The sequence below is a fragment of the Erpetoichthys calabaricus genome, chromosome 2, assembly GCF_900747795.2.
Source record: "Erpetoichthys calabaricus chromosome 2, fErpCal1.3, whole genome shotgun sequence".
Taxonomy (NCBI): domain Eukaryota; kingdom Metazoa; phylum Chordata; class Cladistia; order Polypteriformes; family Polypteridae; genus Erpetoichthys; species Erpetoichthys calabaricus.
In genome coordinates, this window is record NC_041395.2 from 265,269,327 (window position 1) to 265,296,137 (window position 26,811).

The 26,811-nt window shown below is 35.2% G+C and overlaps 1 protein-coding gene across 2 annotated transcripts in view; it reads left to right on the forward strand.

The window, feature by feature from the left end:
- Positions 1 to 26,811, forward strand: part of LOC114647017 (myoferlin-like) — a 156,301-nt gene that overhangs the window by 101,543 nt on the left and 27,947 nt on the right. For both annotated transcript variants that reach the window (XM_051923754.1, XM_051923755.1), the window contains 15 exons: positions 6,398 to 6,553; positions 7,046 to 7,177; positions 8,733 to 8,896; positions 10,126 to 10,240; positions 14,284 to 14,386; positions 14,622 to 14,758; positions 15,002 to 15,175; positions 15,498 to 15,600; positions 16,394 to 16,471; positions 16,819 to 17,000; positions 18,932 to 19,090; positions 19,532 to 19,633; positions 21,969 to 22,130; positions 22,359 to 22,524; positions 23,395 to 23,465. In XM_051923754.1, coding sequence (XP_051779714.1) covers positions 6,398 to 6,553; positions 7,046 to 7,177; positions 8,733 to 8,896; positions 10,126 to 10,240; positions 14,284 to 14,386; positions 14,622 to 14,758; positions 15,002 to 15,175; positions 15,498 to 15,600; positions 16,394 to 16,471; positions 16,819 to 17,000; positions 18,932 to 19,090; positions 19,532 to 19,633; positions 21,969 to 22,130; positions 22,359 to 22,524; positions 23,395 to 23,465 — 2,004 coding nt within the window. The remainder of the gene's footprint in view (positions 1 to 6,397; positions 6,554 to 7,045; positions 7,178 to 8,732; positions 8,897 to 10,125; positions 10,241 to 14,283; positions 14,387 to 14,621; positions 14,759 to 15,001; positions 15,176 to 15,497; positions 15,601 to 16,393; positions 16,472 to 16,818; positions 17,001 to 18,931; positions 19,091 to 19,531; positions 19,634 to 21,968; positions 22,131 to 22,358; positions 22,525 to 23,394; positions 23,466 to 26,811) is intronic.

Below are 26,811 nucleotides of genomic sequence, written 5' to 3' on the forward strand. Positions count from 1 at the left end.
TAAAACATTAGATTATACCAATTCAACTTAAATTTGGTGAAAATGACAATACATAAATTATAGACAAAACAATTTTGGTGGAGAACAAAGGAAAAAGAATACACAGGAATCAAGGCTAATGTTCTAACAGTAAACACAAGGATGTGATCTAAGTCACACTTAACCCTGTCTCTATACCCAGTAGCTTATTTTGTTTAACATGAAATGAATATCACATAAAAAACATAATTTAGATATTCAGTGCTTTAAAAGAAAATAATACAGTGAACAAAATGTTTGTAGAATTTGTGTGTGTGTGTGTACTGTATATACTACACATTTGAATGCACAGTGTAAGTCTATGATAAATGTGATATATAGTGAATGCATTTTGAATATGTAAAGCCAGTCTTGAAATATTTGAAGTGACATTATAAAATATAAAGTCAAATGTGACACACATTGAGTGATTTTGTAAATATATAGTATAAAGTCAATACAGAAATAAATGGAGTCAACTCAAAAATATAAAGTCCAATGCAACATATGTAAGTTAAATAAATATTTGAATTAATAAAGTTAATTCAGAATATACAGAGTCGTACATGAAATATATGGGATGAAATTTGAATAAATTAAGCACATATAAGATGAGCACAACAATGTCCTTTGTGTGTTATGCTGAATATATTAACCACATTTGTGATTATTAATGGAAAATGTGTTTGGTACGAATGATTTCAAGTACACCTCACTGTGGGACTTGGGATGAATGGAGTGGAGTCAGATGTAGGCTGGATTAGATGCCCAAGTGTTAACATAAGCATTGGGACAGCTTAGCCATTAGCTAAAAAATAGGGTCGATAGAGGAGATGGTCTCCTCTCATTTGTCAAATTTCTTGTGTTATCTATATATATAAAAATGGAATGGGTGGGTCGTCGGGTGGGCCTTTTTTTCATTCCGTGGTTTTTTCGACGTTTTGAAAATGTAGAATGATTATTTGATTTTTTTGTTTTTATTTGATCGTGTCTATGTAGCCGCCGTCGTAATAAAGTATCGCTAAAATCGTCATTTATCGTAATTTATTTTTGACGTATAACGTCGCCGTCGTCGAGGTCAGTGATACCACTGCAAAAAATCTGCTTACGGTTGAAAGACACGCCCTACTCACTGGACAGTTAAAAACACCAATCAAACTAACGATGACATCAAGTATTACCCAATCAAAAGTAGGAAAGGAGGCATCTTCATAAAATGCGTGTGGGATGATTTGCATGAGACGCTGCTTTAAAAAAAAAATTATAAAAAAAATACGGGATAAATCCCGTCTAGTATTGATTCAAAACGGGACGCGCAATTTCATTCTCAAACGCGGCACGATTCCGTATTTTAAAGGACGGGTGGCAACCCTACAGTGCCAGGTAACCACCCATACAATCACATTGTGATTCAGACTAGGAATGCAATGAATGTAATTACCCCGATCTACATACAAGGCGAAAGTCTTGCAACATTCAAAGATGATGGTTTGGGATAAGTACACCATACAACATAAAAGAGCTTATGAAGCCTTGAACCGAAAAAAGCAACATCTCAGAGATCGTAAAAAAAAATAGGAGCTAATGTCGTTTTACTCGCTGTAGATTTTAGTCAAACATTACCAGTTATTTCACGAGGGAGACCAGCACATCAACTCAACGCGTGTTTAAAATCCATGCTTCTCCCACGCTCGGTTATATGTCGCGTGTTCTCGGGTAGGTGCACCAAAAAATGTATACATTTAAGCATGTAATGGGCAAACAAAAAATGAGGTATACCCGAAGGCACTGCAGTAGTACTTAATGTAACTTTACTTCTTAAATGTTAATGTTTTACTGTTTAATAATTTATACGCTTCTTATATGTTGTTCAAATTCTTTTATCAAAATACCACTGACAGCGCAATGCACGATAACATCGAGTGAATACACCATACGCATCCGCCCACGGCTGCCCTGCTGTGCGCAGATAGGACTTGATTGTACAATAAAATAAAATAAAGATAAAAAGACTAAAACAATCATCACCCATAAAGCGGATAGTAGACGTGACGTACTATATGTGTACCACATTTCAAGTGTATAGGTGCAACGGTTTGCGAGCTACAGGTCATTTAAAATCCTGGACAGACACACAAATTGCCACGGTAGCAAATTACAGAAGAAGATTTTACTGTTTAATAATTTATATTTATATGAAATGTGCTTCTTATATATTACTTCATATTCTCATATGATAATGATGTTAATGTTTATATTGATTTCTGTGTTATTAAAACTGCATGTATGTGTGTATATGTATATATATATATATATATATATACGAGCTGTATATACCCGGCGTTGCCCGGGGCAGAAGTAACCTAATCGGTCAAACACTTACATATATACCAAAGTAAACCTAATCGGTTAAACAGCTTCATATATACAGAAGCGAACCTAATTGGTCAAACAGTTATGAATGTGCAGAATGATTTTACAAACATTTTGCGTGTTAACAATCATTAAAAAGAAAAGATTGAGGAACTGTTCTTCTATATGTGATGAAGCCACTAATAAGACAGATTTTTTTCAGGACCCAGCTGTTTCATAACTAAACTACTGCCACCCCAAAGTAATGCCTAATAGTGGTTTTTGGGGTAGCTGTGGAATAAAAAGGGTGTTTTTTAGTCAGTAAGAATCTGACAGTACCCTTCAGTACGGGCTGAAGGGTGCCTATGTAAGGTTTTACATCCTTCCCGTATGGAAAAAAAAACATACTAAACTTTTTTTTCATCATTACAGATAATCTCAGTCAAATCGAAGTACGCATTCTCAATTTATTTTTATCTAATTTTTACTTTTTCACAAAGCCATCCCATGCCAATTTGTATGAATAAACTTTTGCTAGAGAGTTACCAAAAGTTTATTCATGCACATATTTTAATACGGATAATCTATCTCTAATCAAGGTTCTCATTTTCATTCTAATTTAAAATAATAATAGATACTCATTTTTTTCTTCTGTTTTAGAAAAAACAATCTATGCCACCTACGTCTTCGTCAAGTCAGCTTCATCCAGCTTCATCACATATAGAAGAAGAGTTCCTCAATCTTTTCTTTTTAATGATTGTTAACACGCATAATCTTTGTAAAATTATTCTGCACATGCATAACTGTTTGACCAATTAGGTTCGCTTCTGTATATATGAAGCTGTTTCATCGATTAGGTTTGCTTTTGTATTTATGTAACTGTTTGACCAATTAGGTTTGCTTATGTATATAGATTAGCTGTTTGTCCGATTAGGTTCGCTTCTGTATATATGAAGCTGTTTAACCGATTAGGTTTACTTTGGTATATATGTAAGTGTTTGACCGATTAGGTTACTTCTGCCCCGGGCAACGCCGGGTATATACAGCTCGTTATATATATATAAGAAAGGTATGACTTTAGATGTGCTTTTATCTATACACTTAACTAGCAATAGTTTGTGAATTTCCCCTTAGATAGATAGATACTCTCTATCTATCTATCTATCTATCTATCTATCTATCTATCTATCTATCTATCTATCTATCTATCTATCTATCTATCTATCTATCTATCTACTCTATCTATCTATCTATCTATCTATCTATCTATCTATCTATCTATCTATCTATCTATCTATCTATCTATCTATCTATCTAGTAGTTAACTAGTAATTTTTTGGTAGTTTTTTTTTTCTCCTTAGGGAGTCAAGGCTTGGGACGGAAGCTATCAAAAAACAGGACCTGTTAAATCCCATTGAGGAATTCTTTGTGTTATTTTGGGATATACAAAATTGAACAGTTGTTGTTAATAATATTCTTTATTTGTTCAATTTGGCAGTAGCAATATTTTTTATTTATTTATCACCATAGAAGGTAAACAGCTTCCTGCACTGTACCAGAATGCAGGGTTAGGTAGTGTTATGCGCTAACAGTCTGGCATCTGGCCCTGTCCTATCCTGTGTCTGTGAACAACTCCCCTTATGTGGTAACACATAACATGGAGAGAAGAAAAAACAATTTCTCATCCAGTTGAGATAACCTCAAATGTAGTGAAGCAATATGATGAAGAAGATTCTGTATTGGTGGTAAGCAAATGACAGGCTGTTGCTCCTCAGTATTATTTTGGAGAAAAAATATGGAATTTCCCCAGTGCTTTGTCTAATATGTTGGATAATTAAGAGTAATAATACTAATGACAATAATTACTTTGTGGTCCTGTGGTTTAAGAACCAGTACCACTCAGATGAAAACCAAGTGCAGAAGAGGGTGCACTTTCATAATGCTCAGACAAAACATCTTACACATTGACTGCATACTGTATACTACTATTTATTTATATATCTCTTATATATATTTCTCTTCTAGTTCGTCCTACTTCCTCTTCAAAAGCGGTTCTGCCCACACGCAGCTGACAAGGCATTTCTCGATTGCTATTCGTCCTTTTCCAAACCCTTCCCCATGCTGCCTGCGACTCCTCTTCAAAACCGGTCTCGCCCACACACAGCCGACACGGCATTTCTCGATTGCTATTCCTGCTCTTCCAAACCCTTCCCCACGCTGCCTGAGGCCTTTCATACACCCCTACACTGCTTTTCTCGATACCTATTCCTCCTTCGGACTACCGCGTTCCCCGCTCCTCTGTCATGCCCCCTTTATCCAGCCTGACCGTGTGACCTATCACTTCAGCCATGTGTGCGCCTGGGAGTCTTTTCCATAGCCTGCTACAGGAACGTACTCTGTTGACCATTGGCATTGGTTTCGCTCCTTGCTGTTGGTTTCGCTCCTTCCTATTTTCGTTATACTGCGATGGTTGCTAAGCCTTTGTTATAAAATGAACGACCGTATCTTCTTTGTCGATGGGTTTTTGTACAACATCATCTTATGGTTTACCCACTTTTATTCCCTTACAGAGACATTGGCTGGCACAAAGATTTACAACATGTTCCCGATAAAAGAACTGCTAAGCAAATAAGGCTTACTCAATGCCAATTTTACATGTACAGATTAGCAATGAGGAATACATTTAGTATTTTGCACTGCAGCAACAAATTATTCCAACAGTACGTCGTAGATGCGTATGTTAAAACAGAGGGCGCGTCTCAACTATCTCAGATTAGAACAACAAGATCTGTGCGTGGAACAATACAAAGGACTATCAGACGCACTACAAGCAAACACTGAAAATAACAACGTACGTGTAGGCAAAATGATCATATTACCATCCACATTTCCAGGAAGTCCAAGATACATGCAACAAAACTAACAGCAGAACTACCTTCTCAATGTTTACCACAACAACAAGACCCAGTTGCTCAACTTTACGGTGATACTAATTTCTCGACTGTGACTCCCCAAGAACTTACTGCAAGAGCAATACTGAGTGTCACAAACGACAATTCTCTACATATTAACAACAAACTTCTTGATCTTATACAGGGTGAAAAAGTGACCTTCAAGAGTGTACTGTAGATACAGTAGTCAGTGACAATCCTAATGATCAACTAATGTACCCACAGGAGTTTTTACAAACCCCCACACCAACTGGCATGCCTCCCCATATCCTTCACCTGAAGGTGGGAGCTGTAGTTATGCTCTTCCGAAATATTATGCCATCAAAAGGTCTTTGCAACGAAACAAGACTCATCATTACCCGAATACATACAAATATTACTGAGTGCAAACTGATCGCTATCCAAAATTCTTAAACAATCTTCATTCCCAGAATCTCTCTCCTTCCTTCCAACACCAATCTCCCTTTTACATTTAAACGCACACAATTCCCACTGAGACTCACCTTCTCCATGACTATCAACAAGTCCTAAGGACAAACGTTTGCAAAGATTTGCATTAATCTACAACAACCAGTCTTCAGCCACGGTCAGTAGTATGTGGCTTTTTCTAGGGTTAGATCTTTCGACTCATTATCTGTCGTCTCCACCAAAACACCTATTCACAACTACGTCTTTCAAGAAGTATTTATTTCTTCTTGATTTCTGAATTCCTTTCTCAATGTTTCCGTTCCTATTCTTACACCGCCATATGCTACGGCGGGTGTCGGCTAGTAATTAAAATATATCGATAGATATTAAGTTTGACTTTATACATTAAAATTTATGATTCAATGTTTTTCATGCTATATATATTTATATATGCTGTGTTTATATATATATATATATATATATATATATATATATATATATATATAATATAGTATTATTATGTTCAGTGGTGAATGGAGAAAGAGATCAACTTAACTTACCTTTGTATCTTGCCATGTTTTCTTTTTGAGACTGAAATCTTAAACAAAGATTCCTTCTGTGGAATCCATTGGCACGTGTTAAAGCAGTGTATGTTGTGTTATTCACAGCCACAAAACAGCATGCCTGATGTAGTCATCTGGATGTTGCGTGGAGAAAAAAGGGTGGCTTATGCAAGGATTCCTGCTAATCAGATCTTGTATTCTACAACCAGTGAACAGGCCTGTGGAAAATATTGTGGAAAATCTCAGACTATATTCATGAAGGTATTCAATCACATTTTTTTCTCAACTATTAGTCAAATGTAATGTGCATGGTAATTATTTTCCTCTAAATATGCCATTGTGTATGAAAAGTTTAACATCTGTCTATGTCAGACAAAACTATTTAATGCAGTTTATGTATTGTGTTTTTGGAGATATTTTGTTATTTTGAGTAGCAATGCTATCTTACTGCAGTTGGATAACTCATCTTTGTTTCTGTTTAACTAGCTTAGTTAACTTGTGGGAGTCTCTTTCAAGATGGCGGTGACTTGTAGCCTTTGCTAACAGAACATGCCCTTTTCTCTTACTTCCCAAATGGGACAGAACAGTATATGAAAAATGAATGAACTTTATTAAGTTTTCCTCTAACTAAATATCCATTGTTTTCCATATGATCTGTAACTTTCTAATTGCTTGTATGTTTGTGTGATATTTGATGGATGGGTATATTTTGAAAATTTTCATGTAGGTGCAATCTGTTGTGTTTTCTTTCAGTACCCAATGGATAAAAACAAAGGACTTAAGTTGCCACTCCAGTTGCGGGTCAATATGTGGCTTGGATTGTCTACACATGAAAAGAAATTTAACAGCTATTCAGAAGGAACCTTTAGTGTTTTTGCAGAAATGGTAATATGTTTTGTACAGTACATTCAAGAGGACAGAACTGGTCTTAAGCTGTTTCACGTTTTTCCCTGATTAAAATAATGCATACTAAAGCATGGAGTGAATCTGCAGAAGAGCCTTGGGGGCTTGGCCAACAATAATTGTATTGATTGACTGTTTTTGCTATTTTTTTTTTATTTGTTTTCTGTGACCTATTTGGGTGATATTTATATTCATTTTGGGATTTTCTACAACAGAGTAGAAGTGAAGAGGGAAGAACTACAACACAGGTGGAGTGGTGGTTCTGAGGCTAAGGATCTGTGCTGGCAATTAGAAGGTTGCCGGTTCGAATCCTGTAAATGTCTGAAGTGATTCCATTCCATTGGGCCCTTGAGCAAGACTCTTAACCTGCAAGTGCTCTGCCCTGGGTATGATGTTAACCTGCATTCAGCCCTGCAAGCAAGGGAATATCTGGAAGTTGGTTACAGGATTGCAATTCCAGCCACTGTAAAAAAAAAATTTAAAAACCCTCCTACTGTTCCATTCCATTTAAACTAGCGTGGTGCTGAGGTGTCACCCATTGCACAGCTGCACTCTGGTCCTAATTTGGGATCCTGAGATGGTACGGCAATACACTTTAACAGTGCATGCTCCTAACTGCCTTTCTCAACAGAGAATTCATTTTTGCCGTTTTTTTTTTTTAATTTTCATATTTAAGTTTTTTTGTTTCCCATTATTACGCAACGTTACCTCTGTTTGATTGTTGAGCTTCAGTGTACTTCATTGCTATGTTAATGTTCCTGAAATCTTCCAGGAGTGCTCGGCCTCTGATCATGATTTATCTGATATTGGATTAAAAGAACCTTATATATAATTCTTTTTTTTTCTAGACTTTGAGTTTTGGATTGCTATTGTCTTTTTGGTAACGATTTTGGCAGAAACTTTTGACCACATCTCATTCTACAGAATGTTAATATAAAACTTTTTCACTGTCTCTGTTGAGATAGAATAATCATGTGATTATATGTTTATTAGTCTTTGCTGTAAAGAGAATCATGAAAACCAATAGGTGTATAATTTTAAAAAGTTCTATCAAAATTACCCCTTCTGTTTATTGTCTCTGCCACTAAATTTATTCATGAATAGTTTAGCACTTGTAAATTTTGTGGCTCCTTAGGGTCTGTAATTTGAACAAGAAAACCCTAAAATCTCTCATGAAAACAAGATAGTGGATAAAAATGAGACTTCACCACCTAATGAAAAACATTTTTCCTCACTTTTGTCCCAAACTGAGAGATTGGTGATCAAGAAGTGAGTTCTAACAAGGATGATTTAGAGCTCTGCTAATTAAAATTTTCCCAATCTCAGTATTAAGGAAAAAACACTAAAGTGTGCAAGTATGTCAAGACAAAGATTGTATGTGCTTATGTATGTATTATCTTGCACTGTTTTGGTTCACAATTTCAATGTTTGTAGTGATTAAGTGGTCTATTCTGCATACTCTTCCTTAGTGAAACAACACATTAAAGTAATTAATTTCATAGTCCTGACCCATTTTGCCTTTTTGTTTTAATGGCAGTATGAGAACCAAGCCCTTGTCTTTGGCAAGTGGGGCACCACTGGGCTAATGGGACGGTATAAATTTTCTGATGTCACAGGGAAGATCAAGTTGAAGAGAGAAAGCTTCATGCCTCCCAAGGGCTGGGAATGGGAAGGTGACTGGTTTGTGGACCCAGAAAGAAAGTAAGTTGATTTTTGATTGTCTGTTGTAATGCATTTTTAGATATGGGGATAAGATATTAGAAGTAAGAGCCTTCGTTTAAACAATGTATGTGTGCTATTTTTATTAAATTAAGTTGTGATCCAAAACATACAATAATAATCTATTCTCTGTTACATCTTATCCAAATCACCTTTCACATTTTAAGTTTTGTAGTAAGATTTGTTTTATCCATTTGGAGCAGGGATAGGTTAACAAATCAGCTTAGGTCTTTAAAGGCAATCAGTGGTGTGAAACTGAAGTTTGAAGTCCCCAGGCTACTCCACTTAGTTATTATGTAGAGAATCCAGACAGTGTGGAAATGTGAAAGACACAAGTGAAAATTTTATTAAATGTTTTAGCTGGGCAAAATATTATAAATCATCTCAAGCATTATTCATTATCTCAGTTCATTAGATACTTCTGTATGATCATGTAGTGATAATTTTGTGTGTTTTATGCAAATAGAAATCATCTTAATATTAGAGTAAAAAAACACTAAAACTGCATTTTAATGTGACAGGAGAAGGTCACTGGAATTACCTCTCTATTACAAATTTATTGTTATACTGTATGTTATAATCCTTTATATTTAAGAAAGGAGATGATTATTTTCCTGCTGTTTTGTAATTAAAGCACAGTCAGTACTCACATAAGTATTCACTTATGTTTTCTGCTGTCATCAGTTTTTTTAACAGCAAAATACTGAACCATTAAATTAACAAACATATAATTGGTTAAACATAACAGAATCATGCCAGTGTTATGTCCTGTTAATGTGACATTTAAGATATGCCTTGACAGAAAGGGAAAAATGTGAAGTTAATAACATTTCTGGAAAAATAAACACAATGGGAGGTCCATAAACCAGTAATAGCAGACAGTCACAGTTCTGATGTCCTAGGTCAACTGGCCACTCTCTTCCTCGTGGACATTTTACATGATCTTCAACACAAAATGAAATCTACATAAAGTAAAGAAGAATAAGAAGGCCTGCTGTATATACTATAATAGGACTATACTCATGTAATGAAAAGGGGTGAATGAAAACACAGAGATATTCTATTAGTTAAATAATTATGCAGTAGATTCTAGTCTGAAATGTATTATTTTGCTGTTTTTTTCTTTCACAACTTTTGAATCCAACTTTCTTTCATTTTCTTATTTAAAGAAAATGTCAAATTTAGTCAGATGTTTTGTTTCCAAATGGCAGCTTACTAACAGAAGCTGATGCTGGACATACTGAATTTACTGATGAGGTTTACCAGAATGAGTCCAGATACCCAGGTGGTGAATGGAAGCCTGCAGATGAGCCCTACACTGATGTGGTAAGTAATTTGTGCGTAATCACAAACTTTACAAAATGGTCTATATACGTGATGAGAAGCACTAAAAAAGTATATTTTTATTGTGCACTAATGCATATAAACAAACAATTTTTAGTTGCCTCATAACCTATATTTGTATATTTTTTCACATTTTGTAATCTTTAAAGTCAGAGTCTATCTACTTATATAATAAAACACTAAGGTCCTGTCTCTCCAAGCAATCTAGTTGGTCTGTTTGGCTTTGGCGACGCTATGAAAGAGGAAAGGCATTTATGAGATACATAAAGAGTAGTAAAGGCGCACACTAAAATAGTGCCCTTCAAAGACATAAAGTATAAAAACTGGACAGAAGGGAAGGAAGGCACCTCGAAAATTATGACAGAGTCTGAGAAGTAGGCTTTACGGGAAGGTGTATAAGAAGTGGAGTGCCAGTGAAAAGAGGTTTAAACACATGCAAATATTGAGGAAAGGTGCTGAAAGTATGTGTAGGGCAAGAGATAGCAAGCATTTTTAAATTATTCTTTTACCTGTCTTTGACAGGTGCCAAGGCTAACAATCTATAATGCATAATTTCTGTTTCTGTTTGACACATACATTTAAGCCTTGTACCCCCTGAGATTGTCAAGAACTGCTCAGGGTTCTAACCCCACAACTCACTCAGATCTCATTGTGAATGTGGTCACAAATCGTATTTATTTTAAACACAGTAAGTTTGATAATACGCCACAAAACAGAGGTACAGTGTCCAAAGAGCTAATGGTATGAAATAGCTCTTCACAGATATTCTCTTCAGTAACATATAGGTTGGGTGAGTCACTCAGAACTGACGGACTGCTGACGGAATCTCATAAATGGAGTGCCTAATCTGTTAGACTGTGATCACAGAGAAGATTAATGAGCTGAAAGCTTCACAGACTAAAGTTTTTCTATAGTAAATGGAGTTTGCATATTCTCTCACTTGGCTTTAATCTTGATTCTTAATATAATCTTGTTTTCTTGCTTAAACTCTCTTGGTATTGAACCAACGCTAATTTATTTCCAAGCCCAATCCAAATGTCATACTTTACAAGTTAGTATGTTGATTCACCAAATTCAGACCCACAACAAACCACACACCGTGTTGCTTTAAGAAATACACCATGCTGCTTTTGTGCCAAAGAAATGTCTGCATCCCTGAACGACATCTGTCTGTGGCACTCACTACTCACTGCTTGGACACACTCTATCTACTCTTCATTGACATCTCTATTCTGGGCACTGCAGACACCAACTAAAAGATCAGTAAACAACAATACCCCAGAAAATTCCCCTTAAACCTCTTGACACGCAAGATGTTAGTATTACAGTACAACTGATTATAGTCCTATTTTCAACAAAGTTTACCCCTAAAAAATATTTGTGAAAGTTAAAGATCTGGGCCAGTTACTGCCATCTGCAAGTGGATACTGAATTTTTTAACTATAAATCCACAAACAATAAACATAAAAACAAAAACTTAATCCACAAAGATTTTAAATAAGTGTAGACTAATCCTCAAATTGTACTCTTTTTGCTGCCTAAGACTACTGTGTATGGAGCTAAATATAGGTTAGATTAGATTAGATCTTTTATTTCATTTACACACATACAGATATAAATGGGCATAGGAACTCTTGTGTGGGTCTCTCCATTTAAAAAAAATGTAAACATCAATAAACACAAAAACACAACAAATAATAATAAATAGCAATAAATAATTAACAATATAAAAAGTATCCTCGATATGCCACTTCTGATTTTTGTTAAAAGCTATAATCTACACCAGCACTGATGATATATTTACAATGCATATATATATATATATATATATATATATATATATATATATATAATATAATATTCATACTGAATATATATACTGTATATACATAATGTATAATTAGAGAGAATTAGTAACAGTAATATTAGCTATTGACAACACAACGCTGAGTAGTAGCAACAACTTAATATAGTGATGAAGAGCAGGTCTGACGATACAGAGAAATGTCCTCAATCTGGGCCTGAGTGTGTGAGCAAGGCAAAGAAAATGATGATTGAATATGGAAGATAAAGAAAAAAATATATCTAACTCAGCATAAATTGAGTAATGATAGTTGTTTTCTGTATGATTACTCACCTAACCAATAACACTGAAGTCATATTGATAAAGTACACATGGTTTACTTTCTGAAGTGTCTTGGGAAGTGTGAGATAAGCAAGAGAATCTTATTAAATGAATATATCTGTACCAAAGGAAGTGTAATGAAATAGCATGTACTGCTATAACAGAAAATAGAAAGGCAGTCCACATAGTTAGAACGTCTACATAGAAATTAGAAAATCTGACACTTACTTTCCATCAGTTGTGGGGATTGACTTGGTTCAAATGCTTCCAAAATGAATTATATCCTGTAATAAATGGTTTCAATCACATTTGGCAAAACTGATGTTAGCTCTTCATTCAGATAGATAGATTACAATGTGAAATACGCATTATAAATGAGCTGATTGTTATCTTATAACACAAGGATTTTCATATTGTCTGCTCTGCATACTGTGCATTTTTGTTCTTTCCCCTATACAATTATCTTCACGTTTTATGACATTTTTATATACCCTGATGTTTCCATATGACATACAGATAGAAGATAACAAATGATTGTAAAGAATATGACTACAGTAATCCCTCGCTATATCGCGCTTCGCCTTTCGCGGCTTCACTCCATCGCGGATTTTATATGTAAGCATATTTAAATATATATCGCAGATTTTTCGCTGCTTCGCGGGTTTCTGCGGACAATGGGTCTTTTAATTTCTGGTACATGCTTCCTCAGTTGGTTTGCCCAGTTGATTTCATACAAGGGACGCTATTGGCAGATGGCTGAGAAGCTACCCAACTTACTTTCTCTCTCTCTCTCTTGCGCTGACTTTCTCTGATCCTGACGTAGGGGGTGTGAGCAGGGGGGCTGTTCGCACACCTAGACGATACGGTCGCTCTAAAAATGCTGAAAGATTATCTTCAAGTTGCTATCTTTTGTGCAGCTGCTTTCTGAAAGGACATGCTGCACAGTGCTTCGCATACTTAAAAGCTCGAAGGGCACGTATTGATTTGTGCTTGAAAAACAAACTCTGTCTCACTTATCTGCTCCTGACGGAGGGGGTGTGAGCTGCCGCTTTCAACAGCTTTGTGCCGCGGTGCTTCGCATACTTAAAAGCTAAACAGAGAGAAATGCAAACAAATCAATAGGGCTATCTCTGTGACAGTCACTGCTCCTGACACGCACTCCTTTGAAGAGGTAGATATGTTTGCATTCTTTTAATTGTGAGACGGAACTGTCATCTCTGTCTTGTCATGGAGCACAGTTTAAACTTTTGAAAAAGAGACAAATGTTTGTTTGCAGTGTTTGAATAACGTTCCTGTCTCTCTACAACCTCCTGTGTTTCTGCGCAAATCTGTGACCCAAGCATGACAATATAAAAATAACCATATAAACATATGATTTCTACTTCGCGGATTTTCTTATTTCGCGGGTGGCTCTGGAACGCAACCCCCGCGATGGAGGAGGGATTACTGTACAGATACTTTTAAAAATTATAAGAGTTCATTGATCATTGATGACAAGCAAATAACAAACTCTGTCTCTAATAATTCAGCAGGGGGAAAGATATAAAAGAATCTTGTGAGCAACACAGATTTGACAGCTAGGATGCAGTGGAAATGTTTTAGACACAAAGAACTTTATTTTTTCCCAAGGAGAAGTTGTTCTTTTTTTAATTTCTTGAAACACTTCTGCTGAAAGTGCTCAGTGTTAGTGTGTCACAGAGAAGATGTGCAGCATTGTTCATAATGATGCTCAGTTTGGTTTTAATTCCGTACTTTGCTACTACCTCCGGGGGTCCAGAGTGTGTTCCATTATTATAATTCATGCAAAAACACAGATTTGTCTTGGGCTTGTAACAAGTATTTAAAGTGGATTTTGAGTTAGAGTAGGAACGTTGCATTTTTATTCCTTTCTGTTTTGCAGAATGGTGAGAAGGCATTAGCACCTGGGCAGTACGATTGCCCTGCCGGCTGGACTTGGGAAGATGACTGGACATTTGACATTAACAGAGCTGTTGATGAAAAAGGTATTTATTACAAATTATTATATGTAACTGCTCATGACAAAAATATGCATAGTAACTAAATACATACATACAGTACATATATACGCGTATATATATATATATATATATATATATATATATATATATATATATATATATATATATATATATATTCCTGTTAGATTTCTGTTTTATTATTATGTTAAGACCGTCTCATTACAGTGTAAATTTATTGGAATGCATTTGCTTTGCATAGGATGGGAATATGGTATCACTATCCCACCTGATACCAAGCCAAAATCATGGGTGCCAGCTGAAAAGATGTACCATACCCACCGACGGAAGAGACTCATTCGGCAACGGCGAAGGGAAAAACAGACCTCATCTACAGAGGTGATGGAGGAAACCAATTCCTCTTTTACAAGACGTGCATATGGGTTAAAATCAAACACAGCATGCAATTTTATTTGGGAGAGATTGAAATTACTTTTTTTGTAGAAAATTCTTTAAACAATTACGACTGTTTCTAAATCTGTATTTATTTAAGCAATATCATAAGCTGAAGTAACCTTTTATAAATTACATCAACCTGTATCTGACTTGTTTTTAATAACTGAAATTATTTTGAAATTACAGAAAAAACCACTACTTGATGACCCTGAGGGCTGGGAATATTCATCTCTTATTGGCTGGAAATTTCACAGCAAAATGCGAGGTTCAGACACAGTCCGTCGCAGACGCTGGAGAAGGAAAATGGCTCCTTCTGACAGGCTTGGTGCATCAGCTATATTCAAACTTGAAGGGGCTATGGTGAGTTAAATAGTGAATTAAATGGAAATTAACATAATATCCTCAGACGCGTTTGACCCATTTCACACACTAACATGGGGCCAATTTGGAATTTCCTCTTAACCTAATATGCATGCCTTTGGGATGGGAGGTAATTACAAACTGACACTGACCACTGCAAGAAAATTGATATTTTGTGTTTATATGCTGTAAATCAAATATTTTATATTTCCAACATTCATATCTGTTTTTGATTTTGTTTTGTGTACAACTGTAGATACAGTGCACAGTATAATCTAGTGTTTTTGAAGTCAAATAATAGAAGATTCTCACTGTGTTTCAGGGTACTGACATGTCAGAGGACTCAGATGGAAAAGATAAGACGAAAGAGAGTAGCACATCATTGTTTGGTGCCAATACTCCAAGTATTTCCAATAATTATGACAGTAAGTTATTTTTTGAGTTTGTTTGAATATAAATGGTACTGTATGTCTTTCCTAACCATACTTGTTGCCTCATTTTGGCTTTTTATTCTTTTAGTGAGAACTTCTTTTTTTGAGTGCAAGCTCAAAAAACATTAACATTAATAAAAATGTTACCTCAAAAATAAATGAATCTGAAACACAGTATCCTAACAGCCAAAACTCTCACCACGCATCTGTTACAAGGGGTCTATTTAAAAGACACCAGGATTGTCTCTGAAAAGCCTATGCTGCCATTTTGCTGGCAGTACCTTAGTATACATACTTGAATTTACAGAATCTGCTCTTTTAGTTGTTGTACTGGTTACAATATAAATGGAGGACTACATAACCCTAAACATTTCAGAAATAATCCTTGATATATATATATTGATAAATAGCTATATCATCTTCTTTCCACCTCAGATGTCACAAATATTCTCTTCATAGATATTTTCTTCAGTAACATAAAGGTTGGTTGAGGCACTCAGAACTGACAGACTGCTGACAGAATCTCATAAATGGGGTGCCTAATCTGTTAGACTGTGATCACAGAGAAGATTAATGAGCTGAAAGCTTCACAGACTAAAGTTTCTCTGCAGTAAATGGAGTTTGCATATTCTCTCACATGTGTTGGGTTTCCCAATGATATGTTTCTTGAGAGTTTCCAAACACAAAGTCCCAAAGGAAGGCATACAATAGTAAAACTGTTTCATACAAAGACCTTTCTTTGCTGCATCTTCTTTTGCTCCTAACTTAATAACATTTTGCTTTGCAGGATGCTATATGTATCATCTTCGAGTGTATGTTCACCAGGCACGAAATCTTATGCCTTTGGATAAGGAAAGTTTTTCTGGTAAGTCCTTTTATGCTGTTTTTGTAAAGACTGTTGTTTATGAAAAGCAGAGGTGACTGATATTGGTGTTGGTGTAGTGCTGCCTTATATAGAAATCATTCATTGTGTATAAAAGGATTCTAGGATCAAATTTCTTTAGAAAGGGAGAAAACACATACAGGCAATACCCTGACCTTTGGTTATGTTCTATTAGATGTTTATCACCTCAAATGTATGTCACTGTATTAAGAGATATTTTGGTTGTGAACATTCAACTGAAATTCTTTTCAACTCAATCAGTTAAAAACTCTGCAGATATGTCTCTCCTGCTAACACAGCTCCATCATCAACATTGGTTTCTTTTACAGATCCTTATGCTCATGTGTCATTCCTTCATCAGAGCAAAACTACAGAGATAATTAATTCTACATTAAACCCACAATGGGACCAGACCCTAATTTTTGACAATATTGAAATCTACGGAGAACCACAGACCATTGCTCAAAACCCGCCAAATGTTGTCTTTGAGCTATTTGATTCTGATCAAGTGGTAAGTTAAGGTTATTAAAATAAATGGGAAGTTCTTCTTCTAGGAGGAGCGAAAGCAAGAGTAACGAGGAATGTAATATCTTTTATAACGGTCTGATATGCCACTTCAAATGTTCTGTTAGTACACATGTAAAATTTAGCAATATTTTGTAAAGTGTTTTCATTCACTGTGATGACTCTCATTTAAAATATATAACATGTATAGTTTTCTGTTTATTTTGAGGCAACATTTTACAATCTTTTTTTTTAATATATCTGGTCAGGAAAGAAAGTCACTTAAGCACTTTCAAAACTTGAAGCAAAGATACTTTGTTTTTGGTGAATGGTGAATCCCATGGTTTCTACAGGCAATAAAAGAAATTGGACACAAGTATCAAAACTCTACCCCATCAGTAGTTCAGTCTTTGTTTTGATTTGTATGTGATCAGATGACTTATGCTGTGGAAGGCAACATTACAAATACAATAAGGGTATAAACACAGATTAATAGACAAAAAGAAAAGAATGTGCATAAGGTTTTATTTCTAATTATTTCTAATTTCTTTTATTTCTAATGCAATACCTTTTGAGATATGATATGCCTTAGCAATGCGGACAACCTTCTTACCTTCCATCAGGCTGATGACTCATGACAGACTTCCTTTAATGAAGAACATTTCCTATAAAAATGCATTCCTATAAAATTTCCTGAAGAGATCACTCTATCCTTCATGCTTTGTAGTGCTGAATGTAGGAAAGTTGTTATTTAAACTGTCAGTTTTCTTTCATATTTGGTAATTTACCCTGGAAGAATACAAAATGCTTCAAGGTCTATGACAGTGCACCGTATATCATCACTATCGCCCAGTGTGCGCAGTGGTTCAGTTTTAGTTTATTTCAAAACTGCCCTTACAGCTTTTATTTGCCTGTTTTTCTTTGGAGGCTTTTTATTTTATTTTATTTTATTTTTTTTGATGAGTTACCTGGGCGGCACGGTGGCACAGTGTTAGCGCTGCTGCCTCGCAGTTAGGAGACCTGGGTTCGCTTCCCGGGTCCTCCCTGCGTGGAGTTTGCATGTTCTCTCCATGTCTGCGTGGGTTTCCTCCGGGCGCTCCGGTTTCCTCCCACAGTCCAAAGACATGCAGGTTAGGTGGATTGGTGATTCTGAATTGGCCCTAGTGTGTGCTTGGTGTGTGGGTGTGTTTGTGTGTGTCCTGCAGTGGGTTGGCACCCTGCTCGGGATTGGTTCCTGCCTTGTGCCCTGTGTTGGCTGGGATTGGCTCCAGCAGACTCCCGTGACCCTGTGTTCGGATTCAGCGGGTTGGATAATGGATGGATGGATGAGTTACCTTAGAGCTACCATGAAGTGGCATACATCATACAAATATTTTTTTTTTTTTTTTTTTTTTGCAGCATGATGTTATTTCATCCAGTAAATAGCAGTAGGAAAACAGCCCTGAGTTGTATCCAGGTTTAACCCAATAAAGTGTATCATTACATGACATCCTAAACCTGACTCAGGTTTAACTGTATTTGCGTAGAATTCCAATCCTGATTTTTCCTCGAGCTTAACGCCAGGAAGGTTACAGGGTTAAGCAGACCTACTGCCTTCTATTGGCATGAGAAACATGCCACGTCTGCTTCTGCTTTCCCCATTGTTCCATGCATTAGTACACATTCAAAATTATTAGTTTTGAATGTCACCAAATTGTAACCATCCCCAGGACATGTCCCATCTGGTGTTTTGCCCAGTATACTATCAGAGAGAACACAATTTAGGTCCCGGCCATGACAGACTTTACAACATACATATTTTACTTAACAGTTTGCTAGAATGATAAGTTTTCTTTGTGACTGGTAAATATTTTATCAAACTAAGATAAACAGATGAAAATATGTTTTAAATATTGAAATATTGGAATCTTCTTAATATATTTACTTATTTCATTTCAGGGGAAAGATGAGCCTTTGGGTCGAAGTATGTGCTCACCTCTAGTAAAACTCAATCCTGAAACTGATGTGACACCGAAGTTGCTCTGGTACCCTGTAATTCGAGCAGAAAAGAAGCATGGAGAAATTCTGGCGGCAGCAGAGCTCATCTTAAAAGATAAGGTATTATGAATTATTAACTCGCTTTTCCAATGAAATAGAAAATTGTAAATTAAGTAATTTATGTAAATGATCATACAAAATATGCAAGCAGAGGGTATATTATTAGTTTTCATTCATTATATATGATAGACTTTAAATTCAGCTTTACCCTGCAGCATAGTCGAGTGTGCATTTCTCAGTGAACTTGTTTAACTAAACATCTTGGTCTTTGTTAAGACACTGGGACATATTGGTCCAAATTGTGCTCTCTAGTTTCCTGACATCCAGCTCTAACACACACATCTGAGAAAAGCTAATGTTCAAAAGGAGAAAAGGTTCAAACCCTATTTAGACAGAGGACAGATAGAGAATCGTCAATAAGTGGCTGTGATGATGTAACTTAATGTATGAGACTCTGGTCCAAAATATTAACCACTTAATACTTTTTGTTAAATTTTATAGCCAGATGGATCCAATCTTCCAATTATTCCACCAAAACGAGGAGCAAAACTCTACATGGTCCCTCAAGGAATCAAGCCAGTTGTTCAGCTTACAGCAATAGAGGTAAGACAGAATAATGTGTGGATATACTGTTGTGTTACCATTTCATTGAACTATATTGTAAGTCCTGGCAGCTCCAATATATGGGTTTTAATAAAAGAAATTCTGTTATTAAGGAACAAAGGTGATCTAATGTTTGTTTAGTCTAAAGTCTTTGTGGGCTCCAACCTCTTAAATCAGGGTACTCCCATTGTTCCTTTCCTATGGGGAACCCAGGGAGAAATCAAGATTCGGGTGTCATGGCAAAAAGTTTAGTCATTATGTTATTATTTTGGCACACTTCGGAGATTGCAAGATGTTTGTTTTGCATTTACATATGCTGTTCCTTCATATAAACTTGAGTAAAAATCCTTAAATATGTGATTTTTATTGACATGATTTTAATTTCTTATTTAAATTACTGAATAACAGCAGTTTCTTTATTGCTTTAATGTGCTGTATTAAATTGTATCCTCTTATCTTGTGCACAATATGCATTTTCATGACCTCCATAAACTACTGTAACAAGTTTCAAAAAGCTCAAACTGCAGACCATCTCTGACTCGAATTCAAACCCACCACTGAGTATGGTACAGTCTGCACATTTAACAACTTTAAAGGAGGGCAAACCTCCAGCCTGGGATACTTGTTTTACGTTTTATACCTTATGTCCTCATATCTTAAATATGTTCTCTTCACACCTTTTGTAGAAGGTTTGCACTAAAATCATAAACCATACCATAATTATACAGTGTTTTATTAAGCATGAGTGTAAATCATGTGTTCCATTTACATTGCACAAAAGTGTTTAGTAAATTAAATTCATGCAAACTTATAATGAAAATTTGTTGTTTAAAGTTTGTTTTAAATAGTTAAATAAACTTATTATGCAGTTTATTTATAAGGGTTAGAAACATTTTAATCTCAGTAAATGTCTTTTTTGTACACCTGTAGTTTTCATTTTATTTGTCAGACCTTGTATTTAGTCAGCAATGTATTATATATTTGATTTATAGTTTTTGCTTTGCATAAAGCTTATTTTAAAGTTCATTTTTGAGCCTTCTCATTTTAAAATGCTAAGTGTTAATGATGTCATTGCTGTAGAGTCCATAGTTTAAGATATGAGGGCAAGCAATGAAAAGGGGTAGCCACTGATGCTATAAGTTATTATTACTTACAAAACTGCTAGACTATTAGAAGGCCTCGGAATACAGTCCGTTATAATAACCACTCATCACACTTGATTTCTCCAATGAGATTAATGCTGTTAAGTCAGTGGTTCCCAACCTTTTTTTTATATCCAAAGACCACTTTTTTCTGCTGCAAAAGGAATAAAGTGATAAAAATAACTAATCAATTCAGTATATTTACTTTGTCTTAAATGACATTTTTTAAAGATGTTTTTCAAAATAGATACACCATTAACGTTTTTTTGAATTTGCAAATTGTTTGACGTCACGGTTTTAATTTAACAATTCAGTTCAGGTTGAGTCACGTAGCTAAATTATTAGTAATAAATTTGTGTTTGTTATTTGTATCTTATATAGGTGATAGGATAAATCTTGATAAATAATCAGCAAGTGGTCCAGTGTGAATTGTTTAGTCCTACTGACAGACTGAATTGTTGAGGGCTTCGTTACACAGCCTGTGTCACCCTTGTGATATTTTCTGACATTCATATAGTTCTCAATGGTCCAACAAACACGTCCTTTGCACTACCGGTAGATTGAGATTTATTAAACCACTTTAAAATATTGCTACTAGAAGAACTATAAACTTAATGCAAAACTTCTTTGCACCAACTAGTTTTCTATGGTCACTGAAAGTGCATTTAGCATACAACCCTGCCAGCAACACCAGACGTAGGTGGGAGAAATGTATGGAACTATTGGCTTTTTTTTCTTCAAAGTAATATTCCTGCTGTTAATCTGCCAGATCCAGTCCTCTTTAACTCATTTACCATTATTCTTGTGATACGTTGTCACACGCACTGGTAGTGACAGAGTGGTAGCTGAACAGCATTTGCATCAGCAGGATGGGCTCAATACGGGCTCTCTGTTTACTTACACTATTTTGTGATGACACATACTTTAAGAAACACTGATACAGTATAAGCCATAAGGCCATTTATCATATACATTTTAAGATCACTAAAACTAGGGAGGATCAAAACACTTCATACCAAAAGGACAACATGACCGTGGACCACAAGATGGGAGCCACTGCATTAAATTGTTGATGATAAAGGCCTGCAGCCTTTAAATTTAAATATGCTATTGTCTTTTGTTTATTTTTTTTTATTGTGATATTTGTTATGGTATTTTTTATTAAAGATGCTCTCTTTTCTTTTTTTTTTCAGATTCTGACTTGGGGTTTGAGAAACATGAAAAACTACCAGTTAGCAGCTGTCTCATCACCAAGTCTCACTGTAGAATGTGGAGGAGAAATTGTCTATTCACAGGTCATCAAAAATATTAAGAAGAATCCCAACTTTCCTGGATCTGTTTTGTTCATGAAAGTGGTAAAGAAGTTCAAACTTCATTACAAGTGAAAATATCATTTTGAGTATTTTGGTTTCAGTTTCAACTTGTAAAATGGTGACACTGCTAAGACAGCCTGTCTTTCCTTGCTTCTAAGATTACTACTGTGCAGAATGCCATGTTTTTTGTTTGAAGAGTCCACTGTGTGTGCTTTCATTAACATGCATTAATTCCTTTTCTTTTTTTAACATGTTGGTAATCAATTTTAGCCTCTCCCAAAAGAGGAAATTTACACTCCACCCATAGTAATAAAAGTGATTGATCACCGACCATTTGGAAGGAAACCAATTGTGGGGCAGTGCACAATAGACTCTCTAGAAGAATTTCGTTGTGATCCATACACTACCAAGGCCGAAGTTGCAATGACTGCAAAAGGTATCAAAAATAAAAACAAGTGATATCTACAAAATGTAAATGTTCTGCTTTATTATAAAGATTTCTCATGGTGTTCATAATGTGAGCAACTAAGATTAAAATGCTTGTAATGCAGATTTATTATGAGTCAAGGTGAATATGTACTGTTAATTGAACGTACTTCTATAGAACGTTTAGTATCATTATACAAGAAATATACAGGTTAGGATTTAGCTTTATTCAACAGAATGAACATTTTTTAATGCTTCATGGTTCAACTTGCAAAATTATTATAGCGACTAGCTGTGCTGCCTGTCTAAGAGAGGCTGAAATCTAAGCAATCACTGCAGATGTCAGTGTTAACGTTTGCATTGGTGTAGTGTCCAGGCTACTGCAAGTATCATGCTAAACAATATTTGGCAAAAGCTGAATATTAAGAAGCAGCTCTCAATGTAGTGGTTATTAAACTTGCTGGTACCATGATAAAGATCCTCTGCTGCATTATCGGGTTCCTTCTTTAAAATATGGTAAGGGGAATAATAACCCCATGTAATGTCAGAGTAGGCCCTGTTACTGAAGTTGGAGAAGGAGCCAGTTGAGAATCTAATGACGGTACTCCTTGAGTATCTCCCAAAGGTAGTGTGACAGGCACAGCTTGCTGGAACGAGACTGGGAACTGGATTGAGGGCATGCTGGTGACGTGATATTTCATGACTGCCCAGGGAGGAGCTGGAGAATGTTTTCTGGGGATAAGCACAAACATGAAATGAGTGATGTCATGAGCTCAGATTTCAGTACTAATAAAAATTTGTTTTACATTGAGCGGCTTCATTGTAACTTTAATCAAGTCCTGGAAGTTAATTCAGAGTTGTATTTGTCATCTTTTTGCAGTTGCCCTGATGTCTGCCCCCAGAGATGTTGTCATTGACATGGAGGATAAGAGGCCCTTGCTTGAAGCCCAGGTACACTGCTAGAGTAGAGTCCATAATTTTTCCATGATTCTAACCCACATATTAATTTACTGTTTGTGCGTTTTGAAAGCTTTCTTTAATCTTGCAGCATTTTTCACTTGCATTCTGCTTTTACTAACATTGTCAACCCTGCATTCAAATACAATATTGAACAACTGAACACACAGCAAATTGTACTCACTCAAAAACTAACCGTTTGCTAATGTCAATTTCATTTTTCAGGCATGCAATTGTTTAAGTGAATTATATAGTTGTGTACATTACACATCTAAGAATAAATGACTACAAATATATTTTAGTAATGTTATACATTAATGCAATGTTAAATAAAAAAATAACCATTTTGAATTTTTGCACCAACTACAAAATGTAGCGATTCATTTTTTGAGCCCACATCATCACACAGAGAACATGCAAACTCCTCACTGAGGGTTGTTTGACTATATAGTCTTACAGTTAATCCCGTGGCGAAAAATGCCATCTTTAATGCAAACAGTTGAAATGCAATATACAGTAAAACATTTCATTCTATGGCAAATTGCTTTCTTGTTGATTTTTGTAAATTAAAACCAATCAAACTCTGAAATCAAACCTATTGTGCTTCAACTTTGTAACCAAGAATGATTTTGAAGGCTTTTTTTGTTGGTTTTCAAGTGGTTATTGGCTTTTTTTTTTTCCTAACTTCATTTCAGTTCTTTGCACATATTCTGTCTGTGGAGTATTTGTGCTGAATGATTTATATAAATTATACTGCAGTACAACTAAAGTACACACGCTGTAGTCTGATCACATCCTGTCTTTAAGGATTTCCATTGTTTGTGTTTTAAGTAGATTTACCACCTGGAATCTGCACCATGTGACTCGGAGCACGTAATTTCTATTTGTATTATTCATGCAGCCCAGGGTGTATTTGCTATGGCTAATGACACATTTATTTTGCTTAAGCTGCATTTTTCTGTTTTGCAATCATTTAATGTGTGTGCCATTTTATACAATATTTAGTTGTATGGCAGCCAACTCAAAGTCATGCTTCTAGGATGGTAAAATAAGGCAAACCTTTTAAAAAGAATCACCAAAAACACTGAACCCACCAAACAAGTCCTAATGGTGTTTTATTTTATATTCTCTTATTCTGTGATCTCCATTTAGACTGGTTAAAGCTTAACATTGTAAGTAGTTATTTTCATTTTATGTGGGAGGATTTTGTGCATTCCCTCACCACTCATGTTCTGAATTTCAGTTTATATACGGTATGTCAACAGCTCTCAGCAAACTGAGCTCTCAGCAAACTGCGATGCTTGTACGTATGACTTACTGAAAGGGCTTTTAGTACCCCAACGGGCTTCGGTTTCTGGAGAGATTTTGGACTGAAAGATGATTAGATCTTGTGATTTATATTTTCTGGCACTAAAACCAATCAATTTTTAAAAAATGAATTATAATAACTTTTTTTACCTTATTTAATTTCTGTTATCCTTCTTTCCAAACCCTCCCTTTGTACAGTAAATAAAGAGCATTTAAACTCTTTGATGCAGTAGTTTATTGGAAAAAACATCATACATGTTTCAAACCATGACAAATCAAAAAAAGCATTACTGTGTGGGTATCTTTTGGAAAAGATGTTGGTTTAAATTTATTACTAGATCTTTTGCTGTAAGAGGATCTTGTTTATATACATAAGTCCATATATATATATATATATATATATATATATATATATATATATATATACTCTGTATGTGTGAATGTAGAGTTAAATAAGCAAGACAATCTCCCCTCAGGGATTAATACAGCGTACCAAAAAAAAAAATACAGCCATTTTTGACTTAGATATAGGTTCATATTATATTTTTATTTAGAATACACCATTTCCATTGAAAAATTTAGCATGTTGATGCTTTTCTTTGAAATTCTCTATAGTAAAATTAATGCAATGCTTATAGAGAACAAAGGAGTTTTTCCTCATATAACCAGACACTAAAATTACTGTTATTTTCAAATTGTTTTATGTAAGAAAAACAACAGATGAACTTTTAAAATGAGTGAAAAATACATTTAGGGCTAAAAAAATGCAGAAAGAAATTGATGAAATTGTCCACTGTATCCTTCAAAGGAGTCTGTTAGTGCTGTGCAGCCTGTCAGCCATCAGAGTGTGCTCTGAGTGATACTTACGGTACATGGCGACTTAAAAATGTGCAGTTCCATGAGCGTGTGGATAAAATAAGCCTCAGGGGTTTTCATGTCCCTAGTTTATAAAAGCTATTTTTTTTATCAGCTTTGTTTTGATAGTTTGTGAAAGTGATATTTGCACATAAAATATTCTATTTTTATCCTATTTTACAGTGGTGGTCTTATTTACAAAAACTGCTGCTTAATGTTCCACTCAGTTTTTTCAACATTGTTTACTAACTGGTTTAATAAAATAATGAAAATATAAACATATCCCTCACAGCAAAAAATAATGGGGAGGACCTGTCTATTAACACATCCATTTCTATGCTAACAATACACCGGATATTCTATTGGATAAAGTTTGATGGGACAAACTTCTATTACATACCTCCTTTGACAATAGCTTTGACATTTTTGGAGAGAAAAAAGACTCATTTAGATCTTTCTGATAAATGCAGTACTTTGTGTGTCTACTGCACTTGCCTGGTAATTCAACATTTTTTTTTTAAAGAATGCATGTTTGAAATGTATTCTCATTGGTTATCCAGGAGGAACTATGGTGACATTTCTACTGTGTTTCCTGTTTTCTTAAAGTTGATGTGGACATTAGTTTCTGACTGATATTGCCTCTCCCATCCCTATAAAAATGTATCATTATGTCATATATAAAAGAATTATGTTTGTAGAAGAAGGTATGTAATGCGTAGAATATTCCAGTTCTATGTCGCCCTGAAGTTTATTGTTAATATCAGCGGAGAGTCGCACACTAACTTTCCTGTCCTGTCCAAGTCGACAGATCGCTTTTATGCTAATTTCTCCTGCACTCACATGTTAAACTTCTTTTTAAGTGAATCAGTACACAGAACGTCACAAGCTCAGAGAACAGATCCATACTTTGTAGGGGGACCAGTGTTAGTTTGGGGGTATATAAACATAATTCAGATATACTGTACTTATATCAGCATTAAATGATTTATTAGGTATGGATTTATTTTTTAAAGCTATTAACTGATATATGGGTATATATCAGTTAAGCCTCCTTATTGACATGTATGTTGACTACAACGAGAAATAGCTATAATTAAAGAGATGAGTCTCTGAACTTGTGACTTACTGCTGGAGTTATGTTGATCAAAATAAGCACCTCATTGAATTGTCTTATTAC